General features: G+C 38.8%; 1 protein-coding gene across 1 annotated transcript in view; it reads left to right on the forward strand.

Moving 5' to 3' along the window:
- Positions 1-22,250, forward strand: part of ASPG (asparaginase) — a 44,544-nt gene extending 22,294 nt beyond the window's left edge. The window contains exons 9-16 of the mRNA XM_015631685.2: positions 1,936-2,049; positions 5,054-5,173; positions 6,264-6,359; positions 7,222-7,385; positions 13,800-13,886; positions 19,767-19,866; positions 20,173-20,231; positions 21,823-22,250. Of these exons, the coding sequence (XP_015487171.1) occupies positions 1,936-2,049; positions 5,054-5,173; positions 6,264-6,359; positions 7,222-7,385; positions 13,800-13,886; positions 19,767-19,866; positions 20,173-20,226 (735 nt within the window). The 3' untranslated portion in view covers positions 20,227-20,231; positions 21,823-22,250. The remainder of the gene's footprint in view (positions 1-1,935; positions 2,050-5,053; positions 5,174-6,263; positions 6,360-7,221; positions 7,386-13,799; positions 13,887-19,766; positions 19,867-20,172; positions 20,232-21,822) is intronic.
- Positions 22,251-22,687: the final 437 nt, after the last annotated feature.

Genomic DNA, 22,687 nt, shown 5'->3' on the forward strand with positions numbered 1-22,687 from the left:
TATCCAAACTTGGTGTTTTCTGTTATGGGAAATTATTTGGATATTGGTAAAACTTTTGTATAACTTAATGGAGATGTTTTAAAGAATTAGTGACTTTTGCAAAGATCCCATGCTTTGAAGCAAATACTGTAGGAATATGCAGATTATATATAACAGGTTACTCAGAAAGGAAAAAGCAGTTAAGTCAATAAAATACACCAAATTTATACTTGGAAAACAAGATGAAAATGAACCCTTGATTTTGTGTGATCTTCTGCTTGAAATGAACTGCTAAAATGTGTGGAAAGAAGAACAAAACCCCTTTCCTATTCTGTGGTTAAAAGATTCTCCAAGTAGACACCTAAAATGGCTTTTTGCACTCTGATCCAGACTGTTGATATGCTAAATTGAAAGATTCTGCTCAGGTCTTACTGAATCACTTTAAGGTTGTGTGGAAATGTGTTCCCTTCTGGCTTCTATTTTTTATATGGGGCTTTTGTACTATGTTGCTTCAGCATCAGTTGTTGGAGGCTGCCGTGTTTTCTTGGCATCTTTTGAGGAAAACACTGACCAAGGCAAGTCCTGCTAAATTACTTGTTCTTTCAATGCCTTTTCCTTTTCACAAGGAACTGCTCAGTGGAGAAAGTATCATGAGTGAATGCTGTAAAGTTGCTGTTATGTTAATTTTACTTCGATTTTTCTTTAAATGAAATATTTCAAAGGTCTTTGCACATGGCTGGGCCAGTTTTTACTCATTCAAGCTAGTCAGGTAGGTCAGCTGAGTCCCTGGCTTCCCTTGAAGTGTTTGTTTTAATTAATTGAATGTCTGGCCTCTGATCCATCCACACAGTAGAAACTTACAATTGAGGGAACTTTAGGAAGGAAGCTGGGAAATCCCTTCCTCCTCATCTTTCACAAACCCTCTGTAAAAGCCCTAGCTGTTCTTTGGTTAGCTCTGCAGTACAGAAAGTATTTCTCACCTTCTCTGTATATGGTTTCCCATGGGACTTGAAAACAATGTTACTCTAGGTCTCCCAGAGGTGGTTAATGAGCTAATTAAGGTTCTGTATCTTGCTGAAAATATTCAGCCACAACAAGTTTTGAAGCTAAAGCTTGTATACAAGGTACTTAAAAGTAAAATGCAGTGCAAAGAACCTAGTTCAAGATGCTTTCCTGTGAGGCATCACATTATGGCAAAGAAGGCAATCTGTGATTTGCCCAGGTACAGTTTAATGACAAGAGATTCGAAATCTCCTTTGTCTTTGCTGTCTTGTACACTTAGAAGGCTTGCTGATCATAGCAAAGATCCTTCTTTTTGCTTTTGTTCAGACATTTTATTTTCTTAACTACCAGAAAGATAAGTTAAAAAGGTCATCTTTTTCAGTTGTTCTTGTCAGAACTGTGTAAATTACATATTTTAGTTGTATCTTCTAAATCATACACTGCTCGTGCAGCCTGCAAGGATCTGAAAGCACTCCTGCTGTGAGCACACTGTAGTGCTGGAATTCATCCAAAGCAATGCCCCATAAAAGAATGGTAAATATGTCTGTGTGAGAACAGCCTACTTGGCAGTGTTCAAAATGCCACTGGGTTAAAACAGAGTAACTGCAGCTTTTCAATAAAGGGAATCTGACAACTCTGCAGATAGCTGATATGGACCTGTAACCTTTCCCTTGTAGCATAGTAAGGGACCACGGCAAGCATTTGGTGGAATTCCTCAGTGTTATTGCAGGAAAAGGAATTTAAAGTAAAAGTCATCTTTATTCAGATTGCTCTAGTATTTGCTTGGTATTTGATAACCAAAAGTACAAAAATTACAGTGGCAGGAGGAGGAGCAAGAGAGTGGAGGCCTGGCTGCACATTGTCTTCTGTGTTGCTACTCATCTTCCAAACACTTTTTCTGTATGTGCAGGTATTTCTGAATACTAATTAGAATCATTATTCCTTTTTATTCAGATTCTTGCTGATGTTGGAGTAATTCCTGGTGGTGATATGACACCAGAGGCAGCCCTAACTAAACTGTCTTACACGCTCAGCAAGAGAAAGCTTAGCTGGGAGGAGAAGAAGCAGGTAAATATTTCAGTGTGACCTTGAAAGACTTTAAGTTTCACATCTACTGTGCTAACATCTGCTTAGCTTCATGCCTTGAGCTTCTCTCCTGCATTTAAAAGCAGTTGGTTCCAGAACCATAATGTGAACAGCCCGTGGGTTTTTTTTCTTATGGAAAATACTATTAAGCAAACAAATGTATGAAGATAGGGAGAGAAAAGAATTCTCTGCATAAGTCAGTTGAAGACCATGACTGAGCCATAAAAATGCCATCTTTAAATGGTTGTAGTATAGCTTGGACACTTTTGTACTGAAAACTCTATGTGGAAATTCTTATGGGAGACAGAATCTCAACCCTATTGAAGTCAGCAAAGATCTTGTCACTGATGTTAGTGTGGTGAAGATTTCATCCCAGACTCATTCACACAAAGCTTCTTCCGAAAATAAATATTGCCTACAGCCTCTTCCGTTACAGCATTACTCATAACAGTATTAGATTTTATTTCTCTAAGAGGAGGAGATACACTTTATAATACATAAAAAGTAGAGGATTATTCTAGAGCCAGTTGTAACTCTTTTTAAAGTCAGAGTCCCTTTAACAATGTTCTTACTGTTCATTGGTTGCTTAATCAAGGCTTATTTCCCTGCAGGTTACATAGCTGTTTATCATGCTCCTTTTATACAAGGAACATATAGCTATGAATTAGATAGGGGAGCAGCAATCTCCAGGAATGCATGAATTTCTGTGCTTGTATGTAGTGAAATCTCAATCCTGACACTTTGGGAGATGACATCATGATGAGTCACTCTCCAGACTTAACACTGTAGGCACATGTGTATCTCATGTGCTTTTTTTTTATTAAAACCATAACAAACCTGATCGTTATTTAATGCTCCACATTCTCCAACCAGTAGCAGTTCTGGAGACAAACATATTTGGATACCTATGATGCTGAGGGTAGTTGCTGGAAGTATCACTTACTGTGCTTAGACACAGTTTCAGCCTCTAAGCCTGCAGTTGTTTGCTAAAGCTGAGAAATGGGAAGAGGAGGAGCTGTGTGTGTTTTTAGTGAGGATGCCAGAACATGCCCTATGCAAGGACATACCTGGCAGGCGACATGGTGCTGTGAGGAGCAGGGGTATTAGATGTGTTTGTGCATTTGTACTTCAGAAACCTCAGTGCTTCACTGATACCCCTTTGGCATACTCACTGACCCTGGAACATACACACACACTGGCTTGTATTTTTTTTTTAATGCGGTTTTTAATCTTGCACAGCAGATTATTTGACATGGGACAGGAGAAATCTTCCCAGCTGGTGCCTTGACTGGGTTTGTGAGTTAAAACTTAATTTGAGATCCAGGTTGCTGAGGTGAGATAGCTGACTTAGGTGAGGATTTGATGATAAGGTGTTTTAGGTACCATGTCCCAAGATAATTCTGCATTTTCGTGTGCTGCCTTTTGGATTGTGCTACACAGTTTTTGTGTGGTGGTGTGCTGGACCTCCTTTATATGGTTTGAAAAACAAAATAACTTTTGCAATTTCTTTGAGTTATGCGGGATTGGTTTCCTCATTTGACTCATTGTACAGACCCACAAACAATTGTGCTGGCACAACTAAGGGAACAGCATGCTGCATTGCCTGGGCAGGAATGAGTTATAGAGACCAGGAGAAGAAGAAAGCCTGGAAATATGTTGTCTGTGGCAATATCTTCAGCTAAACATATCACCAAACAATAGTCTCCCAAGAGACAGAAGCTCTCCTGAAGCTGGCATGGTTATTTTAGGATTCTTTTTCAGCATGAAGAGCAAGGAATGTGCCCCCAGACACATACAAATGTCTGAAGTGCCAGTAAGACTGAATAAGGCACACAGGGTTTTGCACTGGGTGCATTTAGCACAGGTGCCAATTGCTAAGGTTACCTGTGTAAAGCAATGATCTCAACCTGTCAAATTCTAAAAGTGTGCCAAAGCAGTTGGTATCCTCTTACATGTATATGGAACTCTTCCAGCAGACAGCTATGGTGTTGTCAGCTCTTGGAGGGTTTTTTTAATAAAGGGCATGCCGAGACATAAGTAAACCTGGGGCATTCCTCCTGCCAACATCACATCTGTTTCTTGCAAACTTTCACAATCCTGCTTTTTAAAATTCTAATTGAAATTACTATGTGCTTTATAGCTGCATCAGCAACCTCTCCTGAAAGAGTGCCAGTGTGTAAAATTGTCAGAATTGAGGAAACTAGTTGCTTTTTCTTGATGACTGGCTTCTGTCTGTGTTCTCCAAGTTTCCCAGAATCTGTCGTTTAGAGTATTTTCATTTCCTTATTGCCCTATTCAAGTACTTTTTACACATTAATTGGCTGACCTTTTTACATTTTGATTTGTTTTTTTTTCCCCATTATATTGGAGGCACCCAATAACTGTTACATGCCTGTTTGGATACTGAAAGACCGGTGCTACTGTAGATTTTCTGCATTCAAAGCTGGGTCTGTGTCCAAATTTTAACAAAATCAGGGCTAATGGACCTGTTTGAAAACCCATGGAAATACATGACAGTCTACAGGCAGCACTGGTCTTTGTTTTGAGGTCTATATACACAGTCTGTAGGAGTCCTGAGGTTTGTGAATGCTGGCAAGAGGCAGCATTTCAGAATATTCTGGTCTTAAGCCTCACTCTGCTCATTACTCATTATCTTTGTGTTTTTAAGTAGGCTGCAGCTTCCCCCACTAGGGAACTTTTGTCTGCATATTCTAAAATTTGGGGTGTTTTGTTATGTGCTTATTTTGGTTTTCTTTGCTTTGGAAGAAAGTTTTGTTTGCCTGTCTCTCTCCCTCCTTTGTCTTTTTAAACGTGCAGTCTGCATGTGACAGTAACTATTTCTTTAATCTTTTGTCTGCATTCAATTAGTTTCCATAATTCCTCCAAACAATTTTCTAACTTTATTCTAAGTTTTTTTTTTTTTTTTTATTAGACTACCACAATATTTTTCCTTTGCTAACAAAGGGTTTGATTGCTTGCTTTTCAGATGCTGAGTGAGAATCTAAGAGGAGAAATGACTGTTGTACCCACAGGAGCCAAGATCTCTTTGAGAGATAGCAAGTTTATTCAAGTGATTGCCAAATCTCTAAGTATCAGCAGCAAGGAGGTATATACTTAAATATTTAAAATTAATATCATCTAAAGCTGTAAACTGAGTTAAATGAGCATAGATTAAAGATGAACAGCAAAGCTGAATGGAAATTGGAATATGGAGTTAGGGAGAAAGGACACAATGACAATTCTATAACTAAAATGTTTTTAATTAAAAACATATTAACTTTTCCTGCCCTCTTTGTAGCCCCATCTTGGGATTATTTTCTTGGCTGGCTGGTTGCAATAACAAGCCTCAGACAGATGCTGTAATTCAGGGTATCAATGATATGAAGAAGTGCTTTATATCTTTGTGGTCAAATGTATTGACAGTTCAGAGCAATCAAAATAATAATGAGTAAAACAGCTTAGTTGTACATGCAGTCATAGAAGGCTGATACTAAGGAAGCATTACACATTACACAAGTGTGATTTGTGGTGTTTAGTCTGTCCCAATTAGAAGATATAATATAAACATAAATTAGCTAATATAGGAATGGTTGTACAAATACTCACTTTTCTCTTGACTTGGGTTTAGGGAAGATGGGATTTTTATTAACTAATGAATACTGAATGTATTCTTTAGTTCATCTTTAGTAAGCATGAGAAATGGGAGAATATTCAGGGAGCCTAGGAGGCTTGTCAGTATAGGTTTGAAAGTACAGGTGGAGGTTCTCTCCCAGATTTGCCCTAAACTAGGACAACAGGTTACACATTATCTGAGGAATAACATTAATAAAATTGATCCAGTCTTGAGGATATGGTTTTTCCAACTCCCACCAGCACTGTTTCTCTTACTGTACTGATGTGTAGCTATGGCAGTACAGAGATGGTAATTAGTGTGTGCACCTTAAATGGTTTGTAAAGCTATCAGGTACTTGTAGTGTTGCCAGGGAGGAATACAAATCTTATGGATGTAAGACTGACAAAATGTAAAATAAATATGAGACTTCTTTCCTTCCAGGAACTAAATGCTACCATTCCTAAATATCCAGATGACTAATTTAGAAACTATATGAAAGTAAAACTTTGGTTTTTACAACTTGGGTGTCAATTATATCAGAGGTGAGGCTGATATTAAATGTTTAATTTTATTTGTTTGTCAGGAGTTGGAAGCCGTACGAGATGCATTAGTTCCACCTTTGGCTTGTGCTGCAGCTAAACTGGGTGACGTAGATGCACTAAGAGCCATAGCAGAAATGGTAATGTAAAATCAACAGTGTGTACAAAACATCAATTTTTAAATAGAACTGTAATTGATGATATGAAGCCATACTCCTGGAAAGTGGCAACCTAAGTTTTAGACTCGAGGTGCTATGATGGTTACAAGTGGTTTCTAGACTTCTTGGTCTTTGCCTTTCAGAACTGGTATGTTCTTGTCCCTCTCTGGTTTTCAGCTGTTTACATTTGCTTTTGAACAGTGAAAATATAGGTAGATTAAAATGCAAGTTCTTATCTGCCAACTTTGGAACATTTTAAAATGATTTGTGCTGCTTTCTTTTTGCTTAACTTTCTTTATACATATTCATAGTATCCACCTTTTGCATGTAAATCTGTCAAGAATAAAAGAAAGAACTTGAAAATTATATTTAAGCAAAACACAGTGCAGTGTTAATTCAGGATTTCTGGCTCTCCCCAAAGCTCTGGCTTGGGTTATACCCAAAGAAGAAACAGGCATTTCCCTGTAATCTCTTTTCTTTTTTTCCCTCTTTGCCTTGGTTTACCCTACTATTGAGATTTTGGTAATAGATCTCAAGAAACAATAAATTTATCTTGAAAGTAAGAATTAACTAAGAGAAGAACAATTAGCAGTCTATGGGCACAAAGCTGCTGTATGGTATGCTGTAATAAAGAATATATCTCAGCAGGATACATGCAGGAGGTGGAATAAATATCTTTATTGGCACTAAAACAACACTGAAAGATAAACTTTTAAGTGTGACAGGCTTAAGAATTTGGTGGCAGAATTAAAAAGTGACGTGTACATCCTAGTGTGTGACGCTTGCAACAGCATCATGTGCAGCCATTATTTTTTTGGCATGTGAAGGATATGTCCTTTTGTAGGGTGGAAATCTGAGCTGTGGAGACTACGATGGCCGAACTCCACTCCACATTGCAGCCTCTGAAGGGCATTTGCCCTTAGTCGAGTATTTGTTGACGTCTGGCGCGACTGTTTATGCCAGAGACAGATATGGATCTACCCCACTGATGAATGCGATCAAGTTCAGGTAACAATTTATGTACTGCTCTATGTAAAGTTTATAAACCTTTTGCCAGTTTGGATTTCAACTCCATCCATCCTGTGTTCTGGTCTTGTCTGGTCTCAGCAGTCATGTGTAAATGACAGCATTTACAGAAAATATCAGCTTATTTCAAAGGATGTGACTAGACTAAATGAAAAGATTTAAAAAAATAATATGAAATGAAAGCAAATGATGGTTTGCATTGATATGCATGCAGAATTTTAGCATAAGGTAATTATTGCTGTCCTCCTGCCAAGACTTTGTCCATAATTTCAGGGCTCCACTCTTTATTTTGAAGCTTCCTTATCAAGCAGAGCCAAACTGATCATTCCTTTTGATTGTCAGAAGTGAGAGTGCAGGACCATGGGCTGTCTGTTCTCTTTCTGCCTTTCCCTTTCTCATCAAGACCAGACTGTTTCAGTTGGCACAAAATATACTGGTAGGTTGACATGTTTTAATCTTCCCCTTCCACAGTGCTTTCCTGAGTCTCTTGCTGAATGACTGGTTTTTTGATTTTTCCCTTCCACCCACTCATAATTATATGGGGTGGTTGCATGGCTCTGCCTGCTTTGTGGATTTCCTCTTCCTGCTGTTATGAGTGTCAGCAGTTCTTGAATGGTAGTCACGGACTTGCACTTTACTGGTCTCTTCCATGTTGTATAGTCCTAAGGAATGGCCATATCACAGAATATAAAAGTTACCAGTCATCAGAATTTAATTTTCCAAGATTTAGTTTGTATAGCCTGGGGATTCATAGAGCCATTGGTCTTCCAGCATGTTAGAAGCTGCACGCCATAATCTCTCCTTGTCTTTGATCCACTTTCAGCTCCTTATCTCATATTAAACACTGTGCTGTGGCAGGAGAAAAGCCATTTTCTTTTGTAAAAGAGCTCAGAGTGATTGAATTTTCTTGGTCTTCGTGGGTGAATGTCCCTAACATTCCTACAGCTTTCTAATGCTGACAGGTTCACCTGGTCTGTCAAGCTGTAGTTAGCTCCCTGGGGGGTCTGACAGTCCTGGATTACCATGGGCTGCAGGAGTAACTTGAAGGCTTCTTCTGTTTCAAAAAGACCAGATGTAGAAAACTCACCAGGCTCTCTGACTGTGAGAGCTGGAATCCAGTGTGGCTGCACTGTGCTATTGCCATTCCTCCTGCATGGTCCCAAACAGCTTTGTGGCTGTTGCTTTACCTCATGAATATATAAGCTTTGCAGTCTTAAAGCAAAAACAAGCCCAACAGCAAATCAAACAAATAACCTTGGAGTTGAATAGAGGTGGCTGTGGTCCAATGTGAGAAAATGCTAAAGCATTAGATATTATTAGATGTTCCTGCAAATCAGGCACCTACTTTTTTTACCGCACCCATCTACCGCCTGAGGAATTTCACATGAGCTTGTTGTTTGGATTCCTCAGAATTGCCACTCCTATATTAGACTCCTGCTATGACTCTTAAGCTCTTTAAAACTGCACACCCATTTTGATGCAGGGAATTGTAAAAGGAAACTGCACCATAACCATTTTCAGTTTCTCTTTTTGTTTCTACTGTTGGAATGAGAGGAAGAATTGACTTAGAACTAATCTCATAAATGTGTATTTATGATCTGCTATGTATTCACACTGCATTTCACACTGGTAAGCATATAAAGGAGAATGCTAAAGAGCAGACAGCTGTATATGTGTGTAATTAGATACCCACTAAAAAGATTTCTGCTACAGAAGTATTTAAATTCTATTTATTAAACACTTGCAAGCTGAAAGTAGAGAGATTATCCTGATAGAAAGTGGCAGAGAGGGAAGGGGTGTGCGGGGAAAGCTGATGATAATGAGTACTCAATGCTTTAAACTGTTTAATATTGTAACTTTCTCAATTTTACTGAACATTGCATCAACTTAATCCCATTTTCTGAGAATTAATATTTGTTTAATTGGCATTTAACTGCAATACAGTATCCACTCATCATAAAAATAGCTTTCTTCTAGTCTTTTATGTACCATTTCTCAGTATCTTGCCTTTTAACCAGCATGCAACCTGTATAATGATGACTGATTTCTCTCTTCCCTTTATTAATTTGTAAAGATGATCAGGAGTTATGTCTCTTCTTAAAAGCTTCTTAACATAGCACTGTCAGCTAATAGACCAGTGACTTGATTTATGTCAATGGTAGTCTTATAAATTTTTTGACTTTAAGTGACTCTTCCTTTGTTTCTTTCTAAATAAGAAATAAACTACTGCATTTCCGCTTTTTCATTTGTAACTCTACAATTTGCCTGTAGTCTCACTCACTTTATGCATGAAGCTAAACAGACCACTGTTAATTTAGGCCAGTTGCTTGACATATCAAAATAAGTAGCATTCCTTTAATTTCTTACAGCACCCTCAAGGGGTAATTCATTTTCAAAACAATAGAATAATATTTTTTTAATAACAGAAACTCTCTAAGCAGGAAAACGTCTTGAATAAAAATTGTGTATATTTTAAGTAGTAAAAGTGCTTCCATTTACTTGTAGAGCAGTGGTAAAAGGTTGAAAACGGGGAGTTGCTCATGCAGTGCTGTGAGAACATCAGATTAGAGGTAGTAAAATTACCTCCCACGTAAATATGAATTTAAATACTTGATATTTTGCAAGGTTACATTTACATTACTTCAGGAAATCTAAGTCAGAGAGAAAATCTAACCAGCACTGACTCCAAGAAGCACACTGAAGCCTGTCCTTATGAGCACAAAATTCCCAGTGATACTGTGCAGAAAACTGAACAAGTGAAACTAAGCTGATCCTGCCATAACCATTCGGGTTGCTAAGGGAGCAAGCATGAAAAAGAATGAAGCCAGTCAAGTTTGGATATACATTACACCTGCATTTCTTTAATGAGAGTTGGTGGAAGGTGTGCACCCTAAGGCCCCAATCCTGCAAACTCTTACATGTGTGTTAATTTCACATGTATGATTCATCCTTTTTGAAGTTGATTCACTTTTAATAAGTGTCTGCCAGGTGAGGGCCTGGGATGATAGGTACTGTACAGAACCTGGATTCCTGTGAATCTAGAGCACTCATGAACTGGTGAGAGTTTGGATGTCTTTACCTGGAACTCAAACTTTGCTCATAGTGCTGAATGTTGAAGACTGCACCAAATCAGATATTCTGCTATTAAAATATTAAGTATTATATTAATAATTAAATTAAAAAATTAAAATTATATTAATACTAATATTAAAATATTAGTATACACTCAAGTTTTTATGTCCAGTGTTATCAACAATGGAACCTAGAAGGTAGGAGACACTAGAAACACCTTTTGTCTATTTTTTTTTCCTTCAGAGAGGGGTGAATAACTAATACTACTAAAAAGCTATCTCAAGTAACATAGGCAGAATGATGTTGTTTCTACAGCCTGTGTCTGACAAAGAGCCGTGGTTTGATAGGAAAAGGGAGGGTCAGGAACAGCTCAGAGGTGACAGTGCTTATCAGGTGGGGCTAAAATGAGCATGGAGCTGTGCAAGCCAAGGCTGACATGGGGCTGTTGCCATTTCTCTGCACCTTGAGCTTTGACTGTCTAGCAGTTCTGCTCTTGGTTTTGTGCTGTCACCGTAGAACAGGAATTGCATTTGAACTGCTCCCAAGAAGTTTGTGGCTCATGACATCACCTGAACTTCAGATCAGCCCAACTGTGATGCTTGTGAAGCTTTTGTAAAGCCACAGGAGAGCAGCACTTAAAGAAACAGTTTCTAAAGACAAATACCTCTCATGCACCTAAGACATAACAGTATCAGAAAATTCACAGCCAGCCTCTTGAGATATGAATAATGCCCTTGTGGTAGGTACAAGACAGCAGAAGTGGTGCTCTGGAGAGGGCTTAAGTTTGTTCAGAATGTAGATAGCGTTCGGGTGCAAGTAGGAACAAGCTGCAGTGCGCCCTGCCTCCCGCATAGTTTTCATGTTGAGTGGTGGGAATGTCAGAGGTGGTCTGTTTGCTTTCTTGAACCGATCTGCATTTCACAGCCACGGTACTAAATCTGACACTTTTAAACTTTGCATTACTGTTTGTCCCTACTCTTCCTCTCCCTTGCCCTGTCTTAAACAAGCAGTAGTGCACAGCACTTCTTCCCACTTTACCAAGAAATTGACTGAATGACTCTTCAGGACATTGCACTTGTGTTTAGAAATGCTTTATTGTAAGCAGTTATTGGAGATACTGTCAGTTACAATGCTTACAAATTTAATTTCTTTCAAGCCACTTTTTTTTCTTTCCTTGTTTAAATTTTCTGTATTAAATGAGTGGGGTAAATGATGCCAAATCTGTCTGTAACAAGTATCTAGAGAGCCTCACTCAGAGCAGTAATGGCTGTGTGGTGTGAATGGGATGTGAAGGGCTTTCTGGAGAGATTCTTCCTACCACTAAGGACTGAACAGTTACAACAGGAAGAGAAAACCTGTCTTTTTGCTGGTATCCAGAGATACAGACCTCATAGGTGGAGCACATTGAGGGAAGATACCACACATTACATTCTTTGCAGCCTTTTATCATTTAGTGCTGTCCCATAGCAAAGCTTTTGTTTTAAAAAATGCTCATTTCACGCTGAGATTTCCTGTGTAAGGTGGGAGGGAAATGAGGAACACTTGGAGAGTAAACAGACATTCCCCATGTTCTGTTCAATAGCCAATGAGAGCCTGAGTGAACAGACATGTCCTACTTTAATCTATTTCAGTTCAAATTTCATTTCAGATAATTACTATTTGTATTAAGACTAAAAAGCGAAAAATTCATACATGTAGAATTTATGCTTCACCATGGATTGAAAAGTAGGAGATCATATTTGCTGGCTCAAGGAGATGCTTGTGGATGACAAGCCATGTTGCAAGGGACCCACCTGAGAAAATATTTTAGATAACTGAACAAACTTGAGACATGTGTTGTTCCAGAAATCCTTTGCTATGAAGCAAAGGAAGATTTTTTCTTGTTGTTTTTGTTTGTTGGTTTAGTTTTTGGTGTGGTTTTATTTTGGGTTTCTTTGTTTTTGTTTTTTTGTTTTTTGTTTTTTTTTTTGCTGTCAACTGGAACAAAATACAATTAAAAAAAAAAATCTGTCTCCTAGAGTTAATAACCTGTGTTTGGAAAAGCAAGATGATTCCTATAGCATATGTACAGTTCTTTAGTTAGTTTAGAAACTAAAGATCTTATATGAAGCATATAAGCTTACATAGGCGTTATATGGATAACTGTAAAGTAATTTCTGATTGAAGATGGAGTTTCCTAAAAAAAGACAGAGGGATTAGATAAGTAGTTTAGTCCAATTAGGCCCATGGCTACGACCAAGTGATTAAGCAGAAATTGTTGGTCAGCTTATATTTTTATTTTTAATTACTTCAGATGATCTTCAAGGTAATTGGTTGGAAAAGCTCACATATTTCCTATTAAATGATAAGCCTACCTCATTATTTTGAAATATTATATTATATTATAACAACTTACTTAAAATAGGAACTATGAAACTATTCCTGATCTACTAGGTCATCATACTCTTTCTGGAGAAAAAAAACTGTATTTTGATTTGTAAATTAGGTCAGTTGTTTAACAGAGGAGCATTCTGTCATCTCCTTTACAAACCTAGTTCTGAACCTTCCATAGGTTAGCTATGAAAAATGTATTTTGCAGATTTTTTACTTGTCATGTTATTTTGTACCCACAATAGTAACTTTAGAGAGCAGTCTTTCCACAGATTTTCTTAAACATCTACCTAAGGTGTAGGTGTTGGCTGGTAGTGCCATTTTCCCCTTTATATCAAAGGAAAGGACAAGGAAGACCTCCTAAAGTCTCCAGGTAGAAATCAATAATAAAGGTATTGGGAGGAGGAAGTTAGGAAAAGATGTGTTTTTGACAGAGGTTCATAAGAATACTTATCATCATTTTGAAGCCCTAAAAATCTGACTACCTTCTCCATTAATGTAAAGATTCATTGCTTATCTGCAAGACACAATGTTTTATTTAAGACTGATATATATGTGCATTGTATTCTTTAAAATACAGGAATGATGCTATGTGATAAATATTCTCCCTGTTTGCATGTATTTCAGTTACTAATATTTCTACTGCTAAATTAAACTAGTACTAAGATTAAGATATTAAGAACTCTTGGAAGATAAGGGTACATATCTCTTTTTAGATCTGAACTTAACACTTTCTTGAGCTTAGTGTGTGAATAAGTTTTTTGAGGGGGAGGGAAGCTCTGTTTACTGCATCTGTCACCTTGGAAAACATTAATTTGTTCTATGATTGTGGAAAAGAGAATGCAAGAACTTTCACTGACTGTTTGTGTATATGACAATGTTGGATTCAGGGGGGAAAAAAGCCCCTCCAGGTCCAGTCACTTTCTCATTTTTTTTTTTATTCCTCTCATAAAGGCATATACCAGTGATTAACTTGTTACGAGAAACAGGAGCACACCTTTCAAGCCATGACTTGGAGGATGTTGGAACAATACTCTGCAGGTAAATGTGATATATGAGGTGGTCCTAAAATGGGTGTGAAGTGGGATGTTTTTTTTACAGGAGACTCAAAAAAGGAGCACTTTCAATAAACAGTTGGGTCCCTGGGACATGAAGGGGCTCTTTCTGTGATAGATGGCGAGAAAACAAGAAAGGCAAGAAGTGAAGTGATGAAATTAAGAATCAACTGTTTCAAAGCACCAATAACCCAAGAGAGTTCCAAAGCAGAGAGGGCTATAGGGATAAGTGAGCTGGAAGGAAATAAATACCCCATTTCTCCCCAAAGTCTCTTATTGAGGAATGGTGAAAAGAAGCTGTTCAAGGTATGACTTTGTAGCATCTCTCTTAAAAATAAAGCTGCACAAAATGTATCATTTTCATTGTCTTAAAGTCCACTTTTCAGTTATATTGGAATGGCTTCTAACTAGTATGTAGTATTGTTCTTAAAAATAACTAAATCAAATAGACAAATAGGTTTAACCCCAAAACTTGTGAACTGATGGTCACCATCACTGTATTTAATTTTAAGAGGATATAATTCTCTTAGAGATGGCTTTCCATACAGTTACTTTCAATATATAACAAAGTGGATATGTGTTATAAAAAGAAATAGATGTTTGATTTCATTTTTCCAGTACTGGTCCTTAATTACAAATTACTCTGAAAAATGTGAGAAGGTTCCATATATTTCCAGATATTACTTGTAATTTTTACTTCATTTCCTTTTCTCTTTTCTTCTGAAAAATGAACAAAAAACCCCTGAGCACTGGCCTTTATATCAGAACTTGGCAGGAAATCATGAGACTTGCAGGGACCAGCCAGTGCTGTATAATGTCTACAAAACAAGGTGAAGGCAAAGCTTATGTGTGTTCTGTGTAGAGACTGGACTCTGTCCTTGGAGTAATTCTGGAATTAAGGAACACTGTCTGGAGTGTTTCCATTGTCATAACATGCTCCGAGGAGATTGGTTAATAAGGCTTTTACCATGGAGTCAAAATATGCATTTCCCAGGGCACTGCAGGTGATAGGACAGAACTAAACCCTCGATTTGTGCAGTTTGCCTCTACCAAAAGGTTTAGGGAATGACATTCCTCTGCAAATAAATTGGCCCCTTGCTCAGTCCTGGTGGCATGTGCAGAACCAGTTTGGCTGGCTGACCTGGCAGTAATATGTTCAAAACCAAAAAGCCAAGAAGAGGAAAATGGTCCACACAAAATAACAAAATGGGGTTCTTATGCAGCTTGTTATAGCTTTTTAGGGATCACTGTGCACCTGGATCTGTATGGCCTCTACCAGGAGCAGAGCCAGGCAGTGGTCAGGCTTCAAGGCAGTGCTGAAGTGGCTGCTCCTACCCTGGTCCTCTGCTGTTTTAGAGGGCCTGGCATACTCATTTCTAATAAAGCGGACTGTTTCCACAGAGCATTACTCAGCTACCTATAAGTTACTAAATCTGAGGTGCTGGTGTTTGTCCTCTTGCCAAAATGTCTCTGATACTTCTGCAGTGTCCTCAGATGAACTTACTGATACACTCATTGTTCCAGCATGCTCTGGCTCACTTCTCTGTCGTCTCTCTTGTTTTAAGTCCCCTCTTTGCAGGCACTGGCACCTTCATGGCAGTCAACATGGCCACATGGTCAAGCTGCTTATAGAACAAGCTGTTCATAACATCTTCCCTCTGTCTAATTTGAAGTATTTTCCTACATTTCTTCCATCTTGTAATGTGCCTTAAGCTGCAATTTCTACCAGTCTGATTTTTTCACCAAGGAAATATGTCAAGTTCTTGGGGTTTAGAAAGATAAAGCTGCTTGCTTTCTGATAAGCATTGTGTTTCTGCACTTCTCTAACTTAACTTTTTCCTCCATGCACTTCTCTCTGAATTAAACTATAAGCATGTTTTCCTTCTTTGCTACCTACAAATCCTCAGACTATTATGAAAGACAATAAGTAGTGATTTTAATGTTCTAATAGTCTCCTTGTCTCCTTCTGTTTAGACTAATGATTTTAGAATAGAATAGAATAGAATAGTTCACTTGGAAGATTATGGAGATAAAATAAAAATAAATGTGTTCCTTTGGCATTGGTGATGTTTGAGAGGGAAAGGAGTACCAGCCAGAACTAAAGGTTGGACAGCATCAGTGGGAACTCTTGTGTAGGAAGTAGAGATGCACATAGTTATTAAATCTTTCATGGTTTCATTTGCTGGTGTCTTTTTTAAAGTGAGAGGTGTTAGTCTGGTTTTAGAATTACTTTGTTGATGTTTGGTATCTGGTTCATGGCTTTGTTTTGAAATGAGATCTCAGTGTTAGTAATCTGTTAAAAATGTCAAGAGTATCTTCTCATATTGCAGTAGTATTGTCATCTGTCTGAAAAACCAAACCATGATGAGATAAATTGGGACACTCAGACTTATTCTAAAAGCTTCTGGACTTCTGGAATTGGTAAACAGTTGATTGTGTTTGTTTTTTAAAGGAAAACGAGGCTGTATAGAATGGAGGTACTTCAAGTCTGTACTTCACAAAATTAAACAGAGGCATAAAGCCAAATCAGCTTTCTCATATTCTTAGATTTCATAAAATTATATGATATGGTATAATATATACAAGGATGCAGCCTTTCAAAATCACTGCCTTTCAGAATAAGATGCCTCTTCAATTTCACATAAAGAGAGGGTAAGGCTGGGGAAGGAGGGTAAATATGCCTCTGCAGGAGCAAGGACCAAGCTTCTACTGCTTGCTGTCTTTCAAAAAGTCCGTCTGAGCTGAGAGAGATGTGGAGACACAAGCTAAGAACAGCACTCCCAAATGTGTTCAGGACAGAGCAATCCATGCCTTGTGCTGGACTTCTTTTTTTTCCCTTCGGATGTTCATCTTAAAAAAAATAAAAATATTTTTTCTCTTCTGTCAGGGTGATGATACACCAGAAAAAAAAAGAATGTTTGCCCTCATTACTTTATATAGACACAGAAAAAAGACAATTGCTGATAAAGCACACTTTTGTGTCCAAGGGAAAGATGAAATCCTAGTACATGAAGAGGCAGGAGGGAACCCCAAGATGTCATTTCACTGTACTTTTTACTTCCCAAATCTTCAACTGCATTGGCCCTTGTCCTTATAAACCTTCTGAGACCTGACAAGCTTTGTCCCCTGGCAATAACAGAGCACCCCTTAAATTGCAGCTTGATGTTGGTGTGATTGGAGGCACAGACAGCACTGCCACTATTCTTGATATCTTAGCTCTGTCATCATCACGGCTACATTAGCCCTGCTGAAACTATGAACTGGATATGTAGTATTTTTTCTGAATGCAAGAGTACTGATAGGCAGGTTGCCTGTGATTATCTGCTGTCAAAGGTATCAGTCAGAGTTTACTGAACTGTGGTAGACAGTTCTTTATCAACAAAGCAGGCTTTAAATATCCAGGTAAGTGTATGTTGAAGATATCTTTATTCCATTTCATTATATAACAGTAATGGACTTGCTGCTTAGAGGTTGCACTTGTAGTAAGAATTGCTGGCATAAATATCTTTGAGACAAATACAGAGCCAGGGTTCCTGTGGTGTAAATTGAGAAGTCCTCTGTATATATTTTAGTATATGAAGTACACTTACTGTGTATAAAGGAAATCCAGCTGTGTATGGCTTGACTGTAGAAATCTGTATTTGGAGAAAATGTTTTGTGGTGCTCCTGATGATAATCAATCTAGTAAATAGTAGATATCTTCTATTTGGACTGGTATATAAATTTTCTCACAAGCTATATCACCTTTTGATCTCATCATGCTCCCTGTAGAATAAAGTTCTCACTTGATCAGTAAATGGCTGCTACAAAATTGAAGATGCTTCTGTGTATTTGGATTGCTTTAATGTCACGGAAGGAGATCACAGTTTTGACCTCTGCAGCGAGGGTTAAAATTGCTCTTTCTGAATAGGTGCTGTTAATGGGCAGTAATTTTCCAGTAAGTGCAGCCATACTTGTTTGTTGCTTACAGAGATATAGCTGAGGTGCCCTGGGTATGGAGGTTGGTAATATTTCTGGAAGTCTGAAACCAAAGTGGTTTCCTTGTTGCACATGGCTGAACGATGCCATTCTGTTTGGTACAGAAAGTACAATGTGCTCTCCTGTCCAGTGTTGGTGATGCCCAATAACCCTCTAGGTAGGCTTTTTGTTTCCTCCTTAGCCTGTGATCTTACAGTGTTAACAGCAAGAGACTGGTCTCTGTAAATAAAGATAGTTAATGTGTTTCAGAAGTGGCTGCTAAGTGATTTCTTTGCTTTACTAATGCTTACACTTTTTCTTTACTAATGCCCACCTGTTTCCTGCAGATTCCTTACCTACCTCCCTCTGAGCTTCCTGTTGGACCTCCTTTGCTTTCCTCTGTTTCCTTATTGCTTCTGAGGGGCTTTTTCTTTTGTTACGGCAATTTTCATTAATGATTTATCGATCCTTTCCTTCAAGATTCCAGACTGAAGCACTGTTAAATCTCTTAGTACTCACTACCACTTCCCTGTCCCCCAATGGCCTCAGCTGTAGGTCACCTGGGGGTTGCATGGTGGAACACAGATGGAGACCATTTGCTTTCCCTTTTCATGCCCAGCCTCTGGGACTGTTGCAATTAGAGGTATCCACTCCCCTGAAAACATATTTTCAGATCCTTAAGTGATTTAATCAACAACAGAAGTGATTTCAACTTAGCAGAGAAGTGAATGTTGCAGCCCTGCTTTCATGGTTTCTTCCATGACTGCCCCTTTCATCTTGAGCCTTCTCTGTGCTTCATCAGGTCTGCCTGACCTGGTCATCACCCCCAGGAGCTGATCTCCATCTCCATCCCTGCTGCCAGCACAGTGCTTGTCAGCCACAGCAAGCTCTGGCTAAGGCAGAAAACTCTGAACTTAATAATGCTGGGGAGGTTTCCCCTCTCTTAGTGAGATTCAACCTCAATGATTATCAGCAGGGTTCTGCTGAAACTGTCTGCAAGCTCCTGGCAAGCTCAGGTCTGAAGCCTCACAGATGCTGCTAACCTGAAAAGACTGAAGGTCATCCTCCCAACCTTCCCATCAGTTCAGCCTGTCTTCAGGCTTGGTACAGACTGGCATGATTTTACATGTGTTCAGGCTCTTAGCCGTTTTACCAAAATGAGAGTTAAAAATAAACTTCAAGTATTGTGGATGGGACTACCAGCAGATGTGCAAAGAAATAACCCAGTGTGCATTCCTCTGAAAACTTTAACTAACTTATTTGTATAGGATTCATTCTGATCCTTTCTATTACTTGTTATATGTGGCAGGCAGAGGTCATCTTTGAAAAGCTTTTTCCTTTTTTTTGTTTGCTGCCCATTTAAATTCTATAAATTGTTTTGTGAAACTCAAATATAGCTTTGTTACTGTTCAAATAATATCACATAAATGTACTTAGTATCATAATTACTGATAGCAAACACAGTTATGCAAACTTGTGAAGGGGGTTTCTTAGGGATTTTAAATAAGTTCTGTGGATTGCTAGCACATTGGCTTGTGCTCTCACTCAGCTGCATCTTGATTTAGCCATTTCCCTCCCCCCAACTCATTTCATGAGATAAATATTGTGTTGTGAAATATGAAACTGCCTGACTTTTTTTTCCCCTTTGGTCATAGTCACACCCACAATGTGAAACTAGCCTGTTGTAAGTACTTATAGCACAGCCCTAATAATTTAAGGAACTGATTCATCAAGCTGTGTTGCTTGCTCAGCTGTTCAACACTGTTGTAATAGTGTTCCTTACCTTTCTACCCTGGCAGCCATGTTGAGCCTGTTTCAGCCTTCACCTGCTGAGCTCATTGACAGGACCTAGGAGCCCACTGAAATTAACTGAAAAATTGAGAAACAATATTAATTATTCTTTTTTCAGCCTTGCGGCTAAAGGTGATATGGATGGGCTGTATGCCTGGTACCTGGCTGGTGCAGACCTGGAGCAAACTGGTTATGATGGCAGGAATCCCCTACAAGTAGTAAGTGTCCATATGGTTGTGCTGCTTTGATGTGCTGAGTAATAACACATGCTTTTGGATAATATTAATTTGGGAAAAATTTATGTTGGACTATAAACTGGATTAGAATTTGTTACAAACTCAAATCTGGTGCTGTTGTGAAGTAATAAATAGTTAGAACGAGAATTTTCTCATCTATGTCAGAGGAATTAAAATTTAAATTGGATTTTAATTATTTTGTGGTGATGTAGTCTTAATTCCCACAAGTGAGTATTTGCATGTCCTGGTACACAGGATGACAGAATTTACTCATGTTTCTACTTACAGGCAGAGGCTACAGGACAGAAGGAGGTTCTTGACTTCCTTAGACAAAAACAATAAGAAAGGTAAGATTTTGTTCTAAGGTGCTGGAGTTCTGAAATGTATCATCAGCACAAGTGTGAAGAGGGATGTTGTATTTAAGCCCTATTACACCCTGGGACAACTGGGTTCATCTGCTATCCCTGTCTTGGTTTCTCATTTGACTCTGAGTACTTAAATCCTTCTTTGTAGAGTGGAGCTAATATTTATTATTCTTTCTGCCTGAACCTGGAAATGGTTTTTTGTGCGTTCCACAGGGTAGTTCTGAACTTGGTTGGGAATGTAAAAGCTACTAAAATAAAACCAGAGGGCAACAATGTGATGTTCCATCAGCCTGTTGCAATAAAAGGCTCCTCTGTCTTGCCTGCATTGGAGAGGAAATGCCTTTTCTCAGGCACATTGGCCAGCTTGGCTCTCAGGGTGCTGTGCCCCAGCACAGGAGCGTTCCCTTCCTCAGGACAGCTGCATAGCCACCACAGCCATTCAGGAGGGGCCACTGTGCCACCTGCAGCATCTCCACTTGGCCTCTCCTTGTGGCTTTTAATGGAACACCCTAAACCAGACAATCTCCTGGTGTTACATCGTCAACCACATGGGAAACGTGTGCCAGACCTGCCACAGACCAGAGTTAGCTGTACTCCACATGTGGACTGCAGAAAGCTCTGTCACAGAGAGCTGTGCCCAGGGGCTGGTCCTGCTCTGTGCCCAGGACAGGACAGTGCCACAGCCTCCCTCTTCCTCAGGCCGCAGAGGCAGCTGCGCAGTTGTGCCTAACATGAATCCCTTCTGTGCTGCCATCATCCAAGGTGTGTTTCCCTGGCCCTGTGTGTGTGTGCCTCATGTTCAGAGCATCAGATCTGACAAGTCTCTCTACAGGGAACTTGTTGGGGCATTTGACCTTCTCCAGTGCTGTGCTGTAACTGGAAGCATTTAAAACACGCATCTTTCATTTCTCAGAGCTCTTTTCTGATGCAATACATTGTTGATCTAGATTTCTCCAATATATTGGCAAGTCTAATCCAAATTTAAATATTGGGAGGAGATGATCTCCTTTATTTATTAAAATTAGTACAAAATGTAGTTAAAGGTTCTGCTGCATTGATGGTTATCTGGCCACTTGTGCATCCCATTTGAGAGATGTTAGTGAGGACTGCAACTGTAATTTTTTATTTTCTCTGTACTGGTTTAAATTAATGAAGGACACAATCAGGGAGATTTCTTTACTTTCCTTTAAAGTTTTGGGGTTTTCTTTGATTCTACCCAATATAGAAGGATTAGATACAATCACAATGTAAATGGAAGTTTCCCAGCAGTCAGGATAGCAATGCTAACATACTTTTAGAATGTGAGTTACGCTTCAAAGGCATTTCCATTTTCATTGAAATACATCTGCAAGAATCATTTTTCCTTTGTAAGTGGGTAGTGAATGTGTTAAATCCTCAACTCCTCCATGGATCACCTCATAATTCCTTTGGACTGAGACACCAGTAGTGTAGGCGGTCTGAAGGAAGTCTTCAGCACTGCGTGAGAACTGGCTTGGCAGGCTACAGGGTAATCTGTTCTCAGGAAGGCTTTGGATACTGCCTAGTTCTAAACATCCATTCTCTCTTTCTCCAGGGGCTGTGGAAGATGGTCATTCCTCATCAGGAATACCAGCTTGAAGCATTAATGATGTTAAGCCATTATGGGAGGAAAAGAGGAAATGAACAATGGTAACGCTGCTTGAGGCATACAGGAAAGCTACAGCTTAGAAAAATTCTTTATTTAGGATTGCACTGATTATCTAAAAATAATTTGCTGCCTTTATTTTTTAATCACTTTTCTGGAAAGGATTTTTTTTAGGCAAGTGAGGTTGGAATGCATGGCTGTTCCTGTTACAAGTTCTGATTTTAAAGAGGCCTTTTGAATGTTCTTACGTTAAACCTCTGAGGACAGTATTGCAGGCATAGCAAATGGAAATACTGTGGTGAATTCATACCAAGGAAAAACAGTGGATTGTGCATTTCTGGGTTTCAACTAATAAAATCTCTGAGGAACAATGTTGATTTCACTTTGTCTGTTTTTTTGCAATGACTTTTATCACTCCAGCTGCAATTACAGCAATTGTGAGTGTCAGTGCAAACAATTGAATCAGTCATGGGCATCTGCCTGCAGTTGTGTACTAATCTTCACCAATGTGTCACTATAAACCCTCACTTGAAATGAGTAGGAGGCAGATGCCATAAAGCATGTTTGTGGGACTGCCTGAGTGAATTGATTGTTTTGTTTCTAATAGCATCTTTCCCACATCCTGACCGGAATATAATCAAGATTGCTACATACTGGACACGTAATTCTTTGGACTGTAAATGGGATCTCAGTATTAACAGACCCCAAGTTAAAAGTCCCAACACTTTCAGATTAAATAAAGAAGGTGATATGTATGTTTACAGCTGTGTCTGCCCTAGAATATGTAAACATAGGGAATACTTCAGGCAAATGC

Source organism: Parus major, chromosome 5 (genome assembly GCF_001522545.3).
Source record: "Parus major isolate Abel chromosome 5, Parus_major1.1, whole genome shotgun sequence".
Taxonomy (NCBI): Eukaryota; Metazoa; Chordata; class Aves; order Passeriformes; family Paridae; genus Parus; species Parus major.